This window comes from Phoca vitulina, unplaced genomic scaffold, assembly GCF_004348235.1.
Source record: "Phoca vitulina isolate PV1807 unplaced genomic scaffold, GSC_HSeal_1.0 scaffold21, whole genome shotgun sequence".
NCBI lineage: Eukaryota > Metazoa > Chordata > Mammalia > Carnivora > Phocidae > Phoca > Phoca vitulina.
The window spans coordinates 10,319,542-10,340,332 of NW_022589724.1; the positions used below are offsets into that span (position 1 = coordinate 10,319,542).

The 20,791-nt window shown below is 42.5% G+C and overlaps 1 protein-coding gene across 2 annotated transcripts in view; it reads right to left on the reverse strand.

Annotated features, from left to right (window-relative positions):
* Positions 1 to 13,761, reverse strand: part of TMEM245 (transmembrane protein 245) — a 99,619-nt gene extending 85,858 nt beyond the window's left edge. For both annotated transcript variants that reach the window (XM_032418169.1, XM_032418167.1), the window contains exons 1-3: positions 13,174 to 13,761; positions 4,538 to 4,655; positions 2,786 to 2,887 (exon numbers count right to left, since the gene is read on the reverse strand). In XM_032418169.1, the coding sequence (XP_032274060.1) occupies positions 2,786 to 2,887; positions 4,538 to 4,655; positions 13,174 to 13,761 (808 nt within the window). The remainder of the gene's footprint in view (positions 1 to 2,785; positions 2,888 to 4,537; positions 4,656 to 13,173) is intronic.
* Between the last annotated feature and the right edge of the window lie 7,030 nt (positions 13,762 to 20,791).

Below are 20,791 nucleotides of genomic sequence, written 5' to 3' on the forward strand. Positions count from 1 at the left end.
CAAAAGCAGTCAAGAAGAGAACACTGTCCTTAAGAAATTAAAAATAGAACTACCATAGGATCCAGCAATTCCACTTCAGTGTATTTATCCAAAGAAAACAAAAACACTAACTGGAAAAGATTTATATGCCCCCATGTACATTACAGCATTACTTACAATCGCCAAGATATGGAAAAAACCTGTGTCCATCAATGGATGAATGGATAAAGAAAATGTGGTATGTGTACACAAAAGGAGGAAGGGGAAGGGAGGGGAGAGGGGAGGGAGGAGGGGAAGAAGAAGAAGAAATCTTGCCATTTGCAACAGTATGGATGGACCTTCAGGGCATTATGCTAAGTGAAATAACTCAGAGAAAGACAAATACCATATGATCTCACTTATATGTGGAAACTTAAACACACACACACACACACACACAAACGCACACCAAGCTCACAGATACAGAGAATAGATTGGTGGTTGTCAGAGCTGGGGGTAGGAGATAGAAAAAATGGGTGAAGGGGATCAAAAGGTACAAACTTCATTACAAAATAAATCATAGAGATGTCACGTACAGCATGGTGTCTAAAGCTAATAAGACTGTACTGCGTATTTGAGAGTTGCCAAAAGAGAAAGTTCTCATCACAAGTAAAAAAAAAAACTTGTTTGTACATACATAAGGTGACAGATGTTAACTAGACTTCTTATAATCACTTTGCAAGGTACTGATCGAACATCAAATCATTGTTGTATACCTGAAACTGATACAATGCTGTATGTCAAATATATCTTGAAAAAAAATTAAAGAAAAGAAAGAGAGGACTTTCCAGATGAACAAAAAAAAGAAAACCGTCCTGGGGTGAAGGGTGAGGGATAAGCTGAGTTATCTGAATTGTCACTATGAGCAAAAAAGGGGTGGGGGGCTGGGGGAGAGGAGATAAAGCTACCAAGAGGAACAAGACAGCTATTGTGGAAAGCTTAGACCACTAAGCTTTCCACAATAGCTGTCGAAACAGGAAGTTCACGTCTACTGGGCTGATACAAAACCACAGAGTCTAACAGATTGTGACCAGGAAGACAGGTTGAGCAAAGAAAACCCAGAAAGAGAGCAAAATAAAATCTTTCCTATTTTCCACTATCAGAGAGAGAAGGTTTCCAAGCAAAATAATAACCAAAGAGCAATTTAATTAAAAAACAAAGACAAAAACTATGAGGTAGCAGTACAAAACACCACAAATAGCCTTGCGATTAGCATAAAATGAAGAGACTGAGAATAATGTAGAAGTATACCGGACACAGAAAGGTGCTCATGACATAAAGTTTAAAATGTCGATTACAAAAGAGAACATTCACTATCAGCCAATTTTCTTGTGTTTTAAAGCCTGAAGGCACACAAGTCTTAAGGCACTAGTTAATGTTTAGGTGGACAGTGGAGTTTTGAATGATTTTTATTTTCTTTTTGTTCATTTCTCCAACTTAACAACAACAAAATACTGAAGAAATTAATTCTTTTTGAAAAATCTGCTGCGATTAGTAATTTGCTTTTACTTCATGTATAGCCCTCAGAAAGAAGGAACGAATGTCAGTTGCAGTAAAGTTGTGTGCTGCTCAGACCCACCTTTCCAGTCACAGCGGTCTCCACAGGGACGGATGAGGAGACGTCCACTCTGATGATCCGTTAGTATCTGGCCACCCCACGCCTCACCTTACAACTCATTAGAAACCTGTGTCTTTAACAAACTGTTTCTGGATATAAATCACTTGCAACCAGGGCATTTCAAAAATATTCTTTAGGAGAAAATGATATATTCAGCTTGGTACTGGAAGTTCCAGCCAGAGCAGCCAGGCAAAAAAAAAGGGGGGGGGGGGCATCCAAATTAGAAAGAAGTAAAACTATCTCTTTTCACAGATGACATGATCTTATATATGCATGATCCTACAGAAGCCACAAAAAACTATTAAAGCTTATGAATAAATTCAGCAAAGTTGCAGGACCCAAGATCAATCTTGAATTTGGCAATGGTATTTTTACATAGGACACCAAAAGAACAAGCAACAAAAAAATTAGAAAACTCATAAAGATGTGGAAATTAAACAATACAATTCTGATTAACCAATGCGTCAAAGAAGAAATCAAAGAGTATCTCGACCCAAAGAAAATGAAAACACAACAAATGAAATTTATGGGATGGAAAAGCAGTTCTAAGAGGACAGTTTAGAGTGGTAAGTGCCTACATTAAGAAAAAACATATTGGGGCACCTGGGTGGCTCAGCAGGTTAAGCGTCTGCCTAAGGTCATGATCCCAGGACCGCACATTGGGCTCCCCGGTCAGCAGGGAGTCTGCTTCTCCCTCTGCCCTTCCCCTGCTCAGGCTCTCTCTCTCTCTCTCAAATAAATAAATAAAATAGGAAGGAAGGAAGGAAAGGAAGGAAAGGAAGGAAAGGAAGGAAGGAAGGAAAAACGCAAATAAATAACTTTATGGCTAGCTGCTTAACGGGTATAGCCTTTCCTTTTAAAATGTCCTAAAACTAGATGGAAGTAGTGGTTGCAAATGGACTAAATCCACCTTTAAAAAGTTAATGGTTAATTTTATATGAATTATACCCTTAAAAAATGAAAAAAGGGGGGAGAGTGGGGCACAGTCTTAAAACCTAAAATATTTTAAACATGTTTATCTTCTGTTCAGAAAATACCACAGATTTTAAAACAGATTTAAAGCACTTTCATCATTGCATGTTTTTTAAATAAAGCTACTTTCTCAAATACTTCTTTAAAGTAATATTAATAGAATGCCCTATTTCTTACCAGAAGACTCTTTTCCATTCTGTTTCTCATACAGCGTGCCCACAGACATCAGGAAAACAATAACCAGGAACACTGGAATTCTCCATGAGCCAGCCAGGGATGCTGAAAATTATTAAGAGTTAACATTTTTAGTTAAATAAAAATCTAGCACTTGTCTTTAAAAGATTCAGTTTATTCTTAGCAACAGTATCTGAAGGTAAAGGTTAGATTAAAAAAAAAAAAGACTCAGTAGACTGACAGAACAATTTGGCATAGATGTCATTAACAAAATTATTTCACAGGGAAAACAAATTCTTTTAAAGGCCATAAGACAGATGAAATCTCAGTTCAGGACTCCTCTCAGTTAAATCCAGCCCTGCTCTGAGGCCCCTGTTCTAAAGGACTGGGTATGTGCCAGCCTACCCTGAATGGGCTTCTATCACCTGAGGAATCAAGTCTGTTCTAAGGCACACCAGCATTTAAAACAATCCTGAACTCAAGCCTTTCGCTTAACCCCAAAGTGACCTGCATCAGGCACAGAACCTAAAGTCACGACTTCATTTCCTGAAAATACCACTGGGTGTGAACTCCCATCTCTCAAGAAAGGGTGAAATGGCCCAAAGGGGCACTGCAAAAAGCTTCAGTGTATCCTCAGTGTATAGGGCAAAAATGCTAACATTTTTCGTCCCTACCTGTAGCCATTTGCGTTTCCCTGAGTTGATCTAGAGCCCCCTGGACTGCCTATTTCCCTCCGCTGCTTTCCCCAAATTCAAAATGAGTCACATCAGACATCAGGGGATCTTGCTAACATATAACATACTCCTTAGGATTCCAAATCAGCAAAGCTAGAAAGTAATGTTTTGTTAATGTTTTGTTCCACATCAGACTCTAAGCAAAGACCTTTAGAGTGATAAGTGCCTACATTAAGAGAAAAAGATATTGGGGCGCCTGGGTGGCTCAGTAGGTTAAGCATCTGCCTTCAGCTCAGGTCGTGGTGGCTCAGTAGGTTAAGCATGGAAAACTCTGGTTTTTAACAATAAGGAGCTCTAAAAACTACTTTAAATAGGCTAACTACTGCTCTAGATTACTGAATTTTGTATTTATTAGAACCTAATGTTTCCATAAGCTTAAGACTTGGAGATAAAAGAGTCCCTGAAAAAAAAAAATCACTCTGCAATCTCCCAGCAGCCACCCAGCTAACAGTAAAGAGAACTCATTACTTGAAGCTGCTGACAAAGATCGTCCTGACATTGAACAGATTTGTCTCCCTGAAGCTACTCGTTGCTCTGACATCTCTCCCTCATGGTTACAGAGATCTGTTTAAACCACTCTTTCACATCATAGTCCTTAAAATATTTGCAACAGGCTTCCATATTTTATCTCCTCCTTCCCTCCACCCATGGAGCCCAGTCCCCTTCTCTCATCCTGAGTAAATACCTCTGGTTCCGTAACTATTGCTCACACAGTTGACTGCTTATCTATATCCTCCTTAAGTCTGACACTCAGAAGTGGCCATGACAGTCTAAGGGTGCTCTACTTTTTAAGATATATTTATTTTTAAAGGACCTTTTGAAAATGAACATTCAATATCATTAAAAGACATGTTAAAGCATAACATTTGTATTAAAGATTAAAGAAGGATTAAAGCACAATTTCTAAAGATTTTACAGAATGTTAAATGCAGCATACAACACTACAAAAAAAATTCACTTGAATTCACGTGATCAGCCTCTGCTGATCTTAATCTAGACTTTCTTAGAAAAAGGGACCCACCTAAATGAAAAAGCAATATAATCCAGACAGGAATTGAAACTGCTCTCAAGTAGCGTTCAGTGCTTGCATTCCACTTGAATGAAACAGTCAACACATAGCCAACTACCAACGTCCAGATCTTAAAATGAAATATAGACACAGTTGTAAATATATACACATGAAAATAAACATATAATTATACAAAATCTGCACACATCTATATAGCATGAGAGCTGTGGATACAACACAGATAAGATGAAGGTGGTGGTGCTAAATGGCATGTGTATAGGTTTTCCTCTTCTCTCCCACTCCCCCTACTGTGTTCCCTCGCTGTCTCTCTGTCAAATAAATAAATAAAATCTTAAAAAAAAAAATACTCTTCTTCAAGCAACTCCATAAATATCAAGAGGTCTTAAGCCCCAGATATATGAGCACATGGGAAGTGAGACCACAGCTGCTTCAAAACAGTTCAAGCCTGCAGAACCACACAAATTTAACCTGCGAATTCAGAGAATCTGAGGTAGGGCTGTAGAACTCAAAACAAAACCTTGAGTATAATAATGGTACACTTACATAACACTTACTACAGACCAGACTCTGTTCTAATGCTTTATATATATGAACTCATTAAATCCTCATAACCCCAGGAAATAAGTATTATTACCATCCCCATTTTACAGATGAAAGAAACTGGGACTTTGGGGGAGTGACCTGCTCAAGGTCACATAGCTAAAAAGTGACACAGCCAGGATTAGAACCCAGGAATCTGGATCCACAGTCTGCTTTCTTAACTGTGAGAGGAAAGAAGGGTGGTGCTAAAAAAATAAAGATGAAAAGCTGCTCCAGTATTCACAAGCAAAAATAAAAAGTCTGTTTTGGCAACTACAAATTGTTGAAATAGAAAATGATCCTCAGCAAATGGTGGTCTTCAGTGGGTATGCCATACAGGGGTGATCAGCCCCACCCCATGAAACATTTAGTCAGTAATTCAGGTAAGAGACTAGAAGGCTTATTAATTGAACTCAGAGATTACACAAAACTGGGAAGAGTCAATAAAAACTGAGATGGCTATAATGATTCAAAATAATATGCTGAAGCTAGAAAACGGCTCATAAGACTAAATTTAATAGAAAGATACAAAAATCTGCTCTTAGGTTCAAAACTCAACTGCACAAGTACTGAATGGGAAGAGGACAGCTAAGCTAATCTCCAGTTCAGTGTGAGTCAGGAGTATAAGTGGTGTGAGTGCCTATTAACAATGCTCATATCAGGGGAAATGATTGTTTCAGTGACGTTTGCACTATCGAACCACAGCAATAAAATTCAGACTGGGAAAGGAAATAGAAATCACAACATAGGAGATACAAATATAGATGGGGGAGAAAAAACTGCTTAGCTTAGAAAAAAGGAGGAAATATCAAGGTTTGATAACTATCTTCAAATAGCTGGGGAAATGTCTTCTGGGAGAGGCATTCGCCTTAATTGCCTGTGGTCCTGAGAGTAGGAAAAATACGTGGGAATTAGGAAGCAGCACATTTCAGCTCAATATGAGAATAAATTTTTCTAACAAACTACAGCTGTCTAAAAATGGAATGTTTTATTTGAGCAAAAGCTGTCAGGGATGACAAAGCAGGAGAGTCTGCTCTCAGTGAGAAGCTGACCTAGAGGATCACAAAAGACATATCCTTTCAGACTTTAAGCCTATGTTTTTAAACTGATCTCCATTAAGTTTCTCGTTCTTACCTGGACTCATAAGGAATCAGTATCACCTACAGGGAGAGAAAAGACTTCATATTTCAGATTTTTTAAGGGAAAAGCATGGTCTAAAGAGAAGCACATATTTTCACCTAGTAAACCTAAAACTCATGGATAACCTCATTTCAGTTTAAAATAACCACTTATTAAGGGCGCCTGGGTGGCTCAGTCGGTTATGCGCCTGAGTCTTGATTTCGGCTCAGGTCGTGATCTCAGGATCTCAGGGTCATCAGGCTGGGCACTGGGCACATGGAGCCTGCTTAAGATTCTCTCCCTCTGGGCGCCTGGGTGGCTCAGTCGTTACACGTCTGCCTTCGGCTCAGGTCATGGTCCCAGGGTCCTGGGATCAAGCCCCGCATCGGGTTCCCTGCTCCGCGGGAAGCCTGCTTCTCCCTCTCCCACTCCCCCTGCTTGTGTTCCCTCTCTCGCTGTGTCTCTCTCTGTCAAATAAATAAATAAAATCTTTAAAAAAAAAGATTCTCTCCCTCTGCCCCTCCCCCACTGCTGCTCACAATCTTTCAAAAACATAAATAAAAATAAAAAATAAAATGACCACTTATTAAATACACTCCCCAATTCCACTTCTAAACTTGGTTTACAGAAGCACTACAGACTGCGCAGAGAGATATGAAAATGTTCACCATGGCAGCATAAAATATTAAAAAATTAATAACAACCTATGTGTCATTTTATAAGGGACTCTTTAAATAACGGTACCTCGAAAAACTGGAATAATTATTCAGGCTTTCAGAGACGTGATGAATATCCACATTCAATGACAGTATAAATGCATACACGTATAAATTTATAATGGTGAAAATACACTTGCCAAAATATTTAAAAATATTATCTCTGGATGGTTGGATTTCAGGGGGTAATTTGCTTCTTTCTGTTTTTCTTCAAGTGCTGAATTTTCTAAGATTATTATATTTATAAATAGCAAATGTTTTTTAACTTAAAAAAAACTCTTTTGGCTATGGATTTTTTTTTCAATATTCTCAAGTGTCTCCTCAGAAAAGAGTCACAGAATATTATTAGCTCAAAAAGTATGACCATTTGTAAGCACTTGAGATTTTTTTTTATTAAGCCATATTATACAAATTACCAATGTTTAAAAAAATATTTATCAGATTATCCTAATACAAATTGTGAGCTACAACAATCTGATAGGAACACTTTCTAAAACATCTGAAAAAAAGTTTTTTATACTACAGTACTAAAAAGAAAGAATTTTATCTGTAAGTGCTAACAAGGAAAGATGTCTGCAATACAATGATAAAGAGCAAGGTGCAAAATTTTATATTTATGTTACCAATTTCTGTTTTGTAAAACAAAAACCCTATATTTTATATGTTCACATAAGCATACAAATAAATTTAGAAGGCTATTCATCAGTTAACAATAGTAACATCTACCCAGTGGGAATGGTGGCAGAAAAAAGAAATTATTCACTTTACCATATAGACTTCTATGATGCTTAAACTGATTCTTACATAACAAACATGTTTTACTTGAATCAGTTTTTGAAATTGCTAAATATTCTTTAAAATAACTTGACCAAAAGTAAAGATTTGTACTTTCAGATTTCATACATAATTTCTAGGATGGATTCCTACTAGTGTGTCCTTAAGAGTTTTTTTATTTGTCTCTATGTTTAGCCTCTGAGCAAACCTGTTCAAGTATGAATTTTCTTCTAGCCATAAATCAACGAACCAGTTTATATATGAGGTCATACTTTCTCAAATTTATGTTCTTTAAAACAATGTATCCTTCTCAAAATACACATTCAATACTTACTTTAAAGCACCATTGTGCGCCAGATACCATATAAGACGCCCCATAAAAACTGGCAACATTTATTTAGCACTACATGCAAACTAATAAACAATCCAATTTCCTTTCATCTGGCTAATTAACCACATATGCTTTTCTGATTAAATAAAATATTAAATGCATTAGTAGACTTTGCTTTTTAGACTGTTGTATTTATCATCATGTGGACATTAGCCAGAAAAATAACTTGGCTTGCTTCTGTTGCAGGTTTTTGCAAAACAGCTTCCTAAGTCTTACAGAGAGAATAAAACCACAGAAAACGTACAATCCCAATTGCACAAATGTACAGTGTTCGCTTCAGGTACTTCATCCTCCTTTAAAACAGCTTTATTCTAATTTGAAAACTATTCTCTTTTGCGGTGTGGCAACTTAGAGTCAAGAATCTTTTTTGATCAAAGTCTTTGAGAAAGAACCTAAGCACTGGAAACGTTTCTCCTTACTGATGCCAGACGAGCAGAAACACACCTAGAGAAGGGTTCAGAAGTGGGATGGAGTGGGCCTGGCTGGCTGACTAATGTGCACTTCCTAAGAGCCTCTAGAGCAGCACTGACAAATACTTCGGAACTGTGCGAGGAACCTTAGAAATCATCCAAGCCAACCCCGCACTTCACATAACTGGAGTTGAGTAGCTCAGAGAAGAGCCCTGGTCAATCCAAGGTCACAAAACAAGTTATTGACAGAGCTCAGTTTAGAATTTACAGTCTCGGGGCGCATGGCCGGCTTAGTCAGAAGAGCAAGCGACTCTTGATCTCAGTTCAAGCCCCATGTTGGGGGTAGAGATTACTTACAAAAAAATAATAAATAAATAAATAGAATTTACAGTCTTCTCACCTTTCAACCACTATTCTTCCTACTTCATACTTCTTTATAAAGTAAAATGGAAACAGTGGGGTCAGGGGCCATGGAGAAGTCAAATCTATCACTACTGCAAAAACTGTAAATGGTCTCCAAATTTTCTAACATGTCTGAACTAAGACGGAGAGGAAGATCAAAACACTCCCAGCAAAGAAAAGGGGTGGGGGGCGCCTGGGTGGCTCAGATGGTTAAGCATCTGCCTTCGGCTCAGGTCATGATCCCAGAGTCCTGGGATCGAGTCCCGCATCGGGCTCCCTGCTCTGTGGGAAGTCTGCTTCAACCTCTGCCTCTCTCTCTCTCTCTCTCTGTCTCTCGTGAATAAATAAATAAAATCTTTAAAAAAAAAAAAAAAAAAAAGAAAGAAAAGGGGTGGGGGAGGGGTGGGTATTAGCTTTTCAGTTTCATCTTGACAACTCCACATCATGGAAGACACCAAGGGCCCCAAGGACTGTGTCACATGTGAGCATGGTGCAACAGGGGATTTTTTTTTTTAAGTGTTTAGAACTCACTAAGTCCATACAAAATTCTAATATATTTGTAACTGTTTAAAAGAATTACTCATACCATAAATTACTGGTCTTTACTTGTAAGCAGGACAGAGTGTTAGGAGACTGAAGAAACACAAAAGTGAGGTGAAGAGGAACTGAACTAGAAGGATAAAACGCGCAAAAAAGGAAAATACAGGTACTGAAGCCACTACAAAGGAAAACTATTTCCAAGCCACTTGGAAATAGCTGAACAGATACAAAGATAAAAGAAGAAAGCAGATGGGGTGCCTGGGTGGCTCAGTTGTTAAGCGTCTGCGTTCGGCTCAGGTCATGGTCCCAGGGTCCTGGGGCTGAGCCCCACATCGGGCTCCCTGCTCAGTGGGAAGCCTGCTTCTCCCTCTCCCACTCCCCCTGCTTGTGTTCCCTCTCTCGCTGTGTCTCTGTCAAATAAATAAAATCTTAAAAAAAAAAGAAGAAAAGAGATGACCAAGGTTTCTAGATGACTAGAATCCAAGGGTCTTTGGGGAAACATTTATGGTTAGCCCAGTCCTGATACTCTTTCATGTTTTTTCCCAAATAATTAAAATCAATTTTTATTTTAAAAAGTTAAATTAAAACATTTAAACACAATATAGTGGGGGGAAAACTTTTATAAATCCTTATCAAAGGTTACTCAGAATTTTGACAAAAGGACTTCACCTGCTGATAGGTCTGCTGAATACCTTTTACTGACAGAATAAACAGATCAATCTCTAAATCAATCTTTGCACCAACAAAACTCCTCCCTCCTTCACAGGATAATCGTGAGAATAAGACAACACCCATGAAAGCACCTAATCCAGCGCCTGGCACGTGATAGATGCTTAAAAGTTGGATCTTAAACATATGAATTGTCAGCTATGTGACTTTTCTCCCTGCCTTTCCCATGTACATCCCTCTTCAGCAGCAAGCTCAAATTTACAAGTTGTCTAGAAAACATGGACTCTTTTTCAATACCTGGCAGCTCTGCTTGGGCTCACAGAACCACAGCGACAGTGAACTATGATACAGGAAAGTTACAGAGTGGGCCCCTTGCCCAGTCACCCGACATTCCTTCACTTCATGTCAAGCCTTAATCAGCCCTTTTGGCTGAGAGCTGAGGACTCCCTGTCTGTTTCCCAAGTACACCTCTCCCCGCATCCAAACACCCACCCCTAAGTGCTGCTTCAAGAAACCACAACTGCAAGCCTCATTTCTCTCAAACTCAGATCAACCTAGGGGACCTACTCGTTCAATTTAACCCCCTCTACCACTCCTACTCACTACTAATTAACTCATACGGTTTCTGTTATAATGGCTTTGTTTCCCCCCGACTCTTCTTCTCCGGAGCCCTTCACTATAGCCAAACAGCTGTTTCAAGCCTTTTAAAAATCATTAATTAACTTGACCACCCTAACCCCCGCTCCCCGCTGCAAAATCAGTATTGGCCCTTACTTCTCTTCCACTCATCCACAACTCAGATTAGGGTATTTAAGTAAAATACAAAAATGAGGGTTTCTCCTCTGTAAAAACACATACAAAACTACATACATTCAGCTCCAGGCACTTCTTCACTGGTACTCAAATTCCTCATCTCTTTTCACTGAGGGTAACTAGCAGAAATTCCCCACTTTCCACTAACCCTGCCAATTTACCCATGTATTCAACTTCTCACTACAGTATGAAATTACACTATTCACATGTTCGATCTTTTATTTTCCAATTTCCTAGTTTGGTGGATACCCTATTTGGCCTTGCCTACAATAATTTATACTAAATTGCAGTATCAACAGTCAAAATGTCAGCAGAAACCATACATGTGTCTGCCTCTGACAAGACTGAATTTCTCAGAATCAAGTCATAGTATTTATATTTCTTAACAACATACAGTATCCTGCCTTATATGAGCCATTCAATCAAGTGAACTGTGCAACAAGATAAAGGAGAAATAGCACTGAAGGTATAAATAACAGGGTTTTAAAGGAGCTGTGACATACTCCATAAAAGCGAAGCGTGGCTCTCTTCACATTGTTTGACTTTGGAACAATCACATTCTCTGTGCCTAAGAAGCCTCTCCTGAAAAGTGGCAGGCATCTGGCAGTAAAAAGTACATTAACTCCAGGATCTCTCCCACCTGACAATCCAGCAGGCCCTCGGAGTTCAAAGGTCATTCCACATCCCTCCTTCCTACCACAACTGAAATAGCTCAGGCCACTTGGAGGCCAAAGCTTGTCTGTCTGATCACACAGGCAGCATCCCAAAATTATGGATGAGGCACTCCTCAATACCTTGCTGGCCCATGACGTGTGTTGTGTGTCTTCTCCATGAGAATATGTTTACATACAATTATATGCACCTTGAAGACAAAGCCTGCATCATATTCCTTTTAAACCCCTACACAAAGCCTAGTATCCATCAACATGTTCAATCACCTTTCAATGGAAACTGAGAGGTAGCAGTGATAGAGCAAGAGAATACAGGAGTTCTGGGATTGATCATCACTTCTTTTTTCTTTTTTAAGATTTTATTTATTTGACAGAGCACAAGCAGAGGGAGAGAAAGGGAGAAGCAGGCTCCCAGCTGAGCAAGAAGCCCGATGTGGGACTTGATCCCAGGACCCTGGGATCATGACCCGGGCTGAAGGCAGCCGCTCAACCGACTGAGCCACCCAGGCGTCCCTGATCATCACTTCTACAAATAACCTTGGCAAGTCAAAGGCCTGTTTGACACATAAGGGGAATTATTTTGCAACTTGACGTCAAGGTGCACTGAACACTGACAAAAGTGAGTAAAATTTTAAATGGTACTGTTTATTGACAAATTAGTCTTCTTGTGCATTAAATATCCACCTGTTTTTAATAGTCCTCACTCAAATAGTTGGGTATTAATTGGTCTGCAATCTAGTCTGAGTTAGGAAATGTGCCACTAGATTATCTTTGAAATCCCTTCCAATTCAAAAGCTCCCTAATTTTCTAAGAATAAACTCAGGTGATCCAAGAATCACAAATCTACCTCTCCTTCACTCAGTCTGCTTAAGTAATCCAGGCGGGAGGCGGGGTACCTCCACAGGTGGTTCCCAAGAAGTAGTGTGGTGGAGCAGGCCCAGGTCCCTCTCACTAAGTGTACTGAAATCATCTGAACTCAGAAGCGGCCCCGGCCTTTGAAGAACGCTTTGATTAGAACTTGAGAAACTTGAGTCAACCAGTCCCTTCTTTGTCCCTAACTAGCCGTGGCCTGGTAAAAAAAAAAAAAAAAAAAAAAAAAGTCACCTCTCCCATCTGCAGAATGACAAGCTGGACTAGGATCTGTAAGGTCCCTTCCTGCGGCCCTCCAGATGGCCGGAGCCACCACCACCCTCCCCCTCCTCTGACCAAGGGTAAATTCAAGTCCATCTGCCGATGCTCAACTCAACCTGCAGAGCGGACCTGCGATTCCCAACCTGGGGACACGTCCCCCAAAGAGGATGTATTCAGATGGGGCCGGGGGACAAGGAGGCTGTTTTCGAGCCACACCCGCTCTCTCTTTGGAAGGAAGTGGGCCAAGTTCCTTAGCTGCCCGGGGAGGAGGGCGGAGACTTTTGATGGTCCCCGCACTGGTGAGGGGGAGCTGCGGGAGGGCACCCCCGGGAACCAGGGGTGTGTGGTGAGGGGTGCGGCGCGCGCGTGCCCGCTGGGCCCGCGGACGGAGGCCGGGCCGCCGCTCACTCACCCACAGGCTGCTGAAGTAGTCCAGCCCGCGGCAGATGAGCGCGCCGGCGTGTGCCAGCAGCACCTGCACGCCCAGGTAGCTGCCGAGGCTGTAGAGGCCGTAGAGGAGCGGGCCGCCGGCGCCGAGCAGCAGCAGCAGGCGGCGGCGGCGCAGCGCCTGCTCGCCCAGGGCCTCCACGCCGTAGTCGGCGAAGCAGAGCGGCAGCAGCAGCGCGGCCAGTACGATGGGCGTGTGCGCGCGGTGCAGGCGCTGCAGCCAGTGGCGGCCCAGGCGCGTCAGCGAGCTCTTGAAGGGGTGCAAGAAGGTGCCGCACAGCACGGCCCACAGCAGCGGCCGCAGGAAGGCCTCCAGGATGAAGTAGACGAGCACGGCAGCGCCGCAACACAGGCACACGAACAGCACGGCTCCCGTGTTGTAAAAGGCCTGCTTGATGGGCTTGTCGAAGCGCAGCGCCAGCGCCGGCGTCCTCGAGGTCTCCCCGCAGCAGCCGCCGCCGCTTCCCGGGCCGACCGGGCGCGGGACCCGCGGCACCCGGCCCGGGGAGCCCCGTGGACTGGGCGCCTCGGGAGGGCCGCCGCCGTCGGCCATAGTGCCTCTGCTGCCGCCGCCAAGAGGCGGTACTGGGAAGCCGAGCGGGGGACTCGGGAGAGAGGCAAGGCGCGCGGCGCGCAGCATTATGGACGTTGTAGTTTCTAGCTGGGCACCGGGCACCTACGAGACCCTTGGGGAACTACAACTCCCAGAAAGTATGGAAAGAGTTCCTTCGCCCCCGGGTTCCTTCGCCCATTGGTCCCTGCAGATCCAGGTAACAGGTTTCTGGGCTCAACATCTTCCCGGGGGGTCGGGGTGGAGGGGGGGAAGGTCCCTTCACCCATTGGTTAAAGTCAACTTTTCAGGAGGCGGAATTCCAAAAGAGGCACTACATTCGCAGATTGAAATTCTAGGCGGTACATTAGAATCCCGGGGGTGGGGGGTAGTACTTACGAAAGACGGACCCCCACATTCAATTCTCTTCATTTATTTAATAAGCAAAGTATTTGCTCTGGTGGACTTTAAGTAGCGATTACCATACCGCAGACCCTGTTCCAAGTGCCTCATTCATTTAATCCTTAGAATGACCCTACAGAGAACATGGTGTTATTATCCCCACTTTACAAAAAAGAAAACTAAAGCACAGAGAAGTTAAGTACCTTGCCAAGGTCACGCAGTTACTGAGTAGCAAAGGCATAATTCAAGCTCGGAATCTGGCTCCTAAGTCTGTTGTCTTACCTGTTATACTAATTGGTCTGACTAGTGATCTTTGGCATATTTTTTAAAGCTCCTCGGTGGACTATAAAGTACAGCTACTGTTGACATTGGGGTTGGTGTCATGTGAGAGCTATCTAAACTCCTAAAAGAGCTCTAGATCAGAGTCTCAAACTGCTACTGTTTCTTTTTGAGACCTGGGGTCAGCTTATTTAAGCCCCCAACCCTGATTTCCCCTTTGTCACATGGAAATGATAATAATAGAAGCTCTTGTCTCAGGAGAGAAAAAGAGAAATGGCTAGAGCAGTGCAAGTTGCTTCTGTTATGTTGGAAAGGTCCTGGGATCCAACCCTACTACTCATACCTTAACCAACATTTTTATTAAAAGAAGATGAAAGAGGGGCGCCTGGGTGGCTCAGTCGTTAAGCGTCTGCCTTCAGCTCAGGTCATGATCCCAGGTCCTGGGATCAAGCCCGCATCAGGCTCAATGCTCAGTGGGAAGCCTGCTTCTCCTTCTCCCGCTCCCCCTGCTTGTGTTTCCTCTCTCGCTATGTCTCTCTCTGTCAAATAAATAAATAAAATCTTTTAAAAAAGAAAAAAAGAAGATGAAAGAAAGAAGAGAAAGGAAAGGAAAAGAAAGAGCCCAATATGAAGTCCACTTGAGATTCTCTCCCTCTCCATCTGCCCCTCCCCCTGCTCAAGCAGTGCTCGCTCTCTCTCAAACAAATAAATATTTAAAAAGAAAGAGAGAGAGAAAAGCAAGCAGGCAGGCTTTACTGAGTACTCAATATGTGATTGCTTTTAAACCCTACAGGTCATACCTTTTCTGTTTTCATATTAATTTAAACACAATTTTTGTTTCTCTATTTAAATTAGACAGGACAAGTATCATTATCCACAGTTTTCAGATGAAGAAACTGTTGCTTACTAAGACTTGGAGACAAGGTGAGTCAGGAAATAAAGTAAAATAAAAAATAATTCTTTTCCATCTCATTTTTTTAGGTTTCAGGTCACAGCTCTTGTTTCTCAAGTGGTCTTTGGACTTTGACTCTGTAAATATATTGCTTCACTTGTCTTACATTTTGCTCTGCTTCTTTACTTTGTCCGGGGCTGCTGAGATTATATTACAATCATGGTCACATTTGTTTTCAGTTCCCATTTTACACTGGCCCCAAGCTCCTATTTATATCACAAGGCCTCAGCCTCCCTCCCAAAAAGTCCTCAGTAATGAGTAGGGAATCCCAAAGAGGGTGCCTCATATATATCCAGAGACATGAGTCAACCACCAAACACCCTATGTCCACCCTGCTGCCCACACAGCTTACCTGTACCTGTCATAGGATTGGCAGTGTCTATGTCACTATTCCCAGATCCTGGATACTCCCAAACTTCTAATCCTCAGAGTGCCAAAGAGCTGGGTTCCACTCAGAGAAGGGGAAGAAGTCCTCCTCCCTGACTTGCCTACCCTGTACCCCTTTGTGACCCAAGCCCTACACCAAGCCACTTGTGCTCAATGTATTGTGACTCTTCTCATGAGAGTTCCTTCCATGTCTGGCCTTCTGTCCTCTAGCACAGGGGCTCAAAAGCTATCAAGACCAAGTATCCCAGGTCTTCCTCAACCAAAGACAGCTCTCTTCCTGTGGTACAAAAAAAAAGAAAAACAAAAGAAAAAACCAAAAAACCCCAACAGCTCCATTTTATGTAACAAAAGGCTTTACAAACAGAAAGTGACTTAGGTATGCATTGGACATTGGGGGTGGGGGGGAAGTAGGGGGGGGGGCTGGCACAGCAGTAAGGTTGCCTAAACTGTGTTAGGGCCCCAGCTCGGCAAACCAAAAATTCCCTGTCATGGTGTTCCTGGTTCCAGGCCTCAGCAAAAGGCAAAATTGCTGAACATTTCAAAACTGTTCTAATGGCCAAAGCAATCGAACTGACAAGTCTCCGATAGAACTTCCAGTCAAGAATGGAATTCTAACAGAAATGATGGCGGATGCACTAGAAACGAACTAGACTAACATTTATATGGCCTAATTTAAGGTTGGGTTTCTACAGAATTTTGCTCACCATGCTATGATTGTACTTACCACACTGTGGTCAAGGTCGGTGGTTTACATGGGTTTGCTTCAGCTCTGTTTCCCCAGCACCAGACACAGTATATGACATTCATAGTACAGAGTAGAAGCTCAGTAAGTGTTTGCTAAGCAAGTGAATGAATGAGTGGTAGCCTTTCAAAAAGCCTGTTTGTGCTTCCTGTTCGAAATGTTACTGAAACACTGAGAATGCTTCTGCCAGGCATTCTTGAGATTGAGAGTAGAGACAAATTAAAATACTGAGATGTAGAACCCACAGACTACATTTGAGAAGAGTACACACAGTCCATTCAATCCTCTAGTTCACAGGACAGGTGCCTTTAGGCTTCTCCTCCAAAATGCAAGGTTACTTGAGCTTTCTTTGCTCACCTCACATAACAACTCACTCCAACCACCTCGAGCAAGAATGGCCTCCATGGACAGCCAGGATACAGTGGAGGTAAAATGGACTCAGGAGTGGATCAAACCGACCCTGGCACCACACTGCCTTTGGCCTTCCTCTTGCCCGAACCCATGAATTCCCTAATCATTTAAGCCAGTTTTAGTTGGGTTTTACATTTCTTGCAACAGAAAGCTTTCTGGCAGATAAAATGATAATACCTACATCATTGGTTGCTCTGAGGATTTTCGAAGTAAGAGTCTATCTAAAGCAGCAGTATAGTGCCTGGGATATGGTGAGAACCTGATAGGGGCTCTCAGGGTGACTAATGGCTGTCTTGAAGCCAAAGAGGCAGTTCTTAAACAACAGTTAACGTCCACAGACCCCCCCCCCCACTTCCTCAAGGTATCAAGATAAAAGCCCCAGGAAAAAACAAAACAAAACAAAACAAACAAACAAAAACAAAGATAAAAGCCCCAGAGATAAAGCAAATAAAGGGAGGATTCTCCCAGGCATTGTATCTTGGAGTTCTCCAAGTGTCTCTACAAACAGTTACTGAGTTGTGCTAAGCACCTGCTTTGTACAAAATCCAGTGCTTACAATAGAGTGTATGTGAACAAACGAAGGAAAGAAAAGAGACAAACCAAAAAACAGACTCTTTTAACTATAGAGAACAGATGGTTACCCAGTGTGGAGGATAGGGGAAAGAGGTAAAGGAGATTAAGAGGAAACTCATCTTGATGAGTACTGAGTAATGTACAGAATTGTTGAATCACTATATCGTACGCCTGAAACTAATTTAACATTATGTTAACTACACTGGAATTAAAATAAATAAAACAAAAACCATGGAGTGTGTATGTCAAGTATAAAGTGATACATATGTACAGTGAAGGAGGAGAGATCATGTGAAAAAGTAATCAAACAGACATGCAATTCCAAATACAAGTTACAACTTTTCTTTGTTAAGTCCAAGGCAGACACTGCTAATCAACCACTGATCTCTTTCTCCCTATGCCTAGGTATATACCTCAAAATCCTCAGCAGAATATTCTAGGGAACCACTATCAACAAAGTAGGCACACAAGGTGAAATTTATTTGCCTTTCCTACTGTAACTAATCATGGAGTGTCTGATACTAGATAAAACTGGCAGACTAAAAAGGTAGATAACTGGTCTCGAAGAAGGGTTTAGGAAGTTAATTAGTGTGTATATGAGAAATTAATAAGAGATTTAAAAAAAAAAATCTCAATGGCTGAAGGACAAATATTGCAAACAAGTTTGCTACCATCAGGCCTTGCCTGACTCCCTAACTACTCCCCTTCCCTCTCCTCTTCCCATGTTGGGACACAGGACATCACTTACAGTGTGGGTCCTGCCAGTTCATTGAGTAGACTGTAGCCTCTCCTGCCTCCAGGTTCCTGTCCTTCTGGTCTGTGACATCCAGCTTCAGCTAACCTTCCATGCCATGTCAACAAAGAAAATTTTACTAGTTAATGAAAAGGTTAGTGAAAAGATTATCAAATTGATTCAATCAACTCAACTGAGACCTATGTACCCAGGAGAGAGCCAGGTGAATAAGAAGCAGCTTGGGTAGTCCTTTTGGGAAAACACACACACACACGTTTTTCAAAGTCTACAACCAATGGGGCACCTGGGTGGCTCAAGTCGGTTAAGCATCTGCATTCAGCTCAGGTCATGATCTCAAGGTCCTGGAATTGAGCCCCGCATCAGGCTCCCTCCTCAGCGGGGAGTCTGTTTCTCCCTCTCCCTCTGCTCCTCCCCCACGCCCTGCTTGTGCTCTCTCTCGCAAATAAATAAATAAAATCTTTAAAAAAAAAAAAAAGTCTGGGGCACCTGGGTGGCTCAGTCGGTTCAAAAGACTCAGTCTGCCTCCCGCTCAGGTTGTGATCCCGGGGTCCTGGGATCAAGTCTCGCGCTGGGCTCCCTGGTCTGCAGAAGTCTGCTCATGCTCGCTCGCTCTCTCTCAAATAAATAAATAAAATCTTAAAAAAAAAAAGTCTGTAACCAAGAGAGCTCCCCCTTCCTCTTCTAGGGTGGGAGGAAGGTTGGTCAGGAAAATGGGTGAATTTTGTGATGAACAATTCTGTGCTGAAAGCCAGAGTGCCTGTCCAGAAAGTAGGTGGTCTTACGTGTCCTTAGTTGATAGAGATTTACCTTTTATCTGGAATGGCTGAGTTTGAGAATTACAGATCAGAATTTGGAATTCTTAGCCGACCCCTTCCTTGGCTTTACTCCCAAGAATATACTCAAACTAAGGCTGAGACCACCCAATGTATAAACACCCACCCTTCTGGGTAAATCAGAGTAAGACTGAAAACCAGAAGATGCTGGATGCATTTCAAGTTGGCCAGACTAATCCTTCTTTATTTATAAATAAACAATTTGTGTCTGAGAATCAAGTCTTGCTGGGCTTGAATCCTAAGTGTCCACCTGTTTGTATGCTCTTGGCACCACACAGTGATGTCACCGAAGCCTCTGGGTTGTCTCTGCTGCCATCTCTGCCCTCCTGCTCCACTCAATTCTCTACACTGCAGGCACTGTGACCTTTCCAAATACAATGTGATCCCTTCAAAACCTCTTTACCCCATGGAAGAGTCCAAGCTCTTTACTCTGACTTCCAAGATCCTGTGTGATGGGGCCACAGTCACCCTCACTTCTCCCCATACCTTCTTTGTCCTTTATCCTCCAGCACTGTGGTGGAAAGGAGAATGGCCATGTCCTAATCCCTACAACCTATCTGGTGTGTTACCTTAGGTAGTTAAAGGCACTTGGCACTTAAAGATTTTGAGATAGGAGATTATCCTGGGTTTATATGGGTGGGGCCTAAATGTAATCTTAAATATCTTCATCAGAGGGAGGGAGACATTAGGCTACAGAAGAGGAGCAGCAATCTGACCAAGGATGCAGAGAAATTGGAGTGGTGAGGCCAGAGGCCAAGGAATGCCCATAGGTACCAGAAGCTGGAGTTCCCAGGAGAAATCAGCCCTGCCAACATCTTTTTTTTTTTTTTTTTAATTTTATTTATTTATTTGACAGAGACAGCGAGAGCAGGAACACAAGCAGGGGGAGTGGGAGAGGGAGAAGCAGGCTTCCCGCTGAGCAGGGAGCCCGATGTGGGACTCGATCCCAGGACTCTGAGATCATGACCTGAGCCGAAGGCAGCCGCTTAACGACTGAGCCACCCAGGCGCCCAGCCCTGCCAACATCTTGATTTTAGCGCCCTAAGATTCAGTTCGGACTTCTGGCCAGCAGAATTGAAAGAGAACACAGTTCTGTCGTTTTAAGCCACGAAATTTGTGGTAATTTGTTATAGCTGCAATGGGAAACTCATATAAACCTTGTCAAACGGCAGTGGTCCCAGACACATCCTGCTGGTTTTTCTTCTGGGGTTGCTCTCCTCTTTCTTGGAGATGCTTCTCCATGCCTTTTGCCTGTTTTACTCCTACCCCTTCCTTAAGATTCAGCTTCAGGACCACCGCCTGCTCTCCTGGTTGCCCCAGGGCGGGTGAGGGTCCGTCCTCCAGGCGTGCACCACACCTGAGTATTTCCTTACCACTGCAGTCACCAAAAGGTCTTATCATGGTGTTTATGTGTCTGCCTCCCCAGCAGGCTGTGAGCCTCTTCCGGGCAGAAATCAAAAGCTCTTCTTCCTTCAGTCCTCTCTGTGTAGTGTCTAGCACAGGAATGGGCACATCAGAATCCTCAGTAATTGTTGAATGAATGAATGAACAGTCCCTTGCGCCTGGGACTGAGCCCTAAGAAAATTCCAACTCAACCATCAGCCAGGTTCAGGTCTGACAGCTGAGCTATCCCCTGAGAATCCTGCAAAATAAATGCCAGAGGGAACACTTAGAACACCAAAATATTTGTTTTCTTGGGG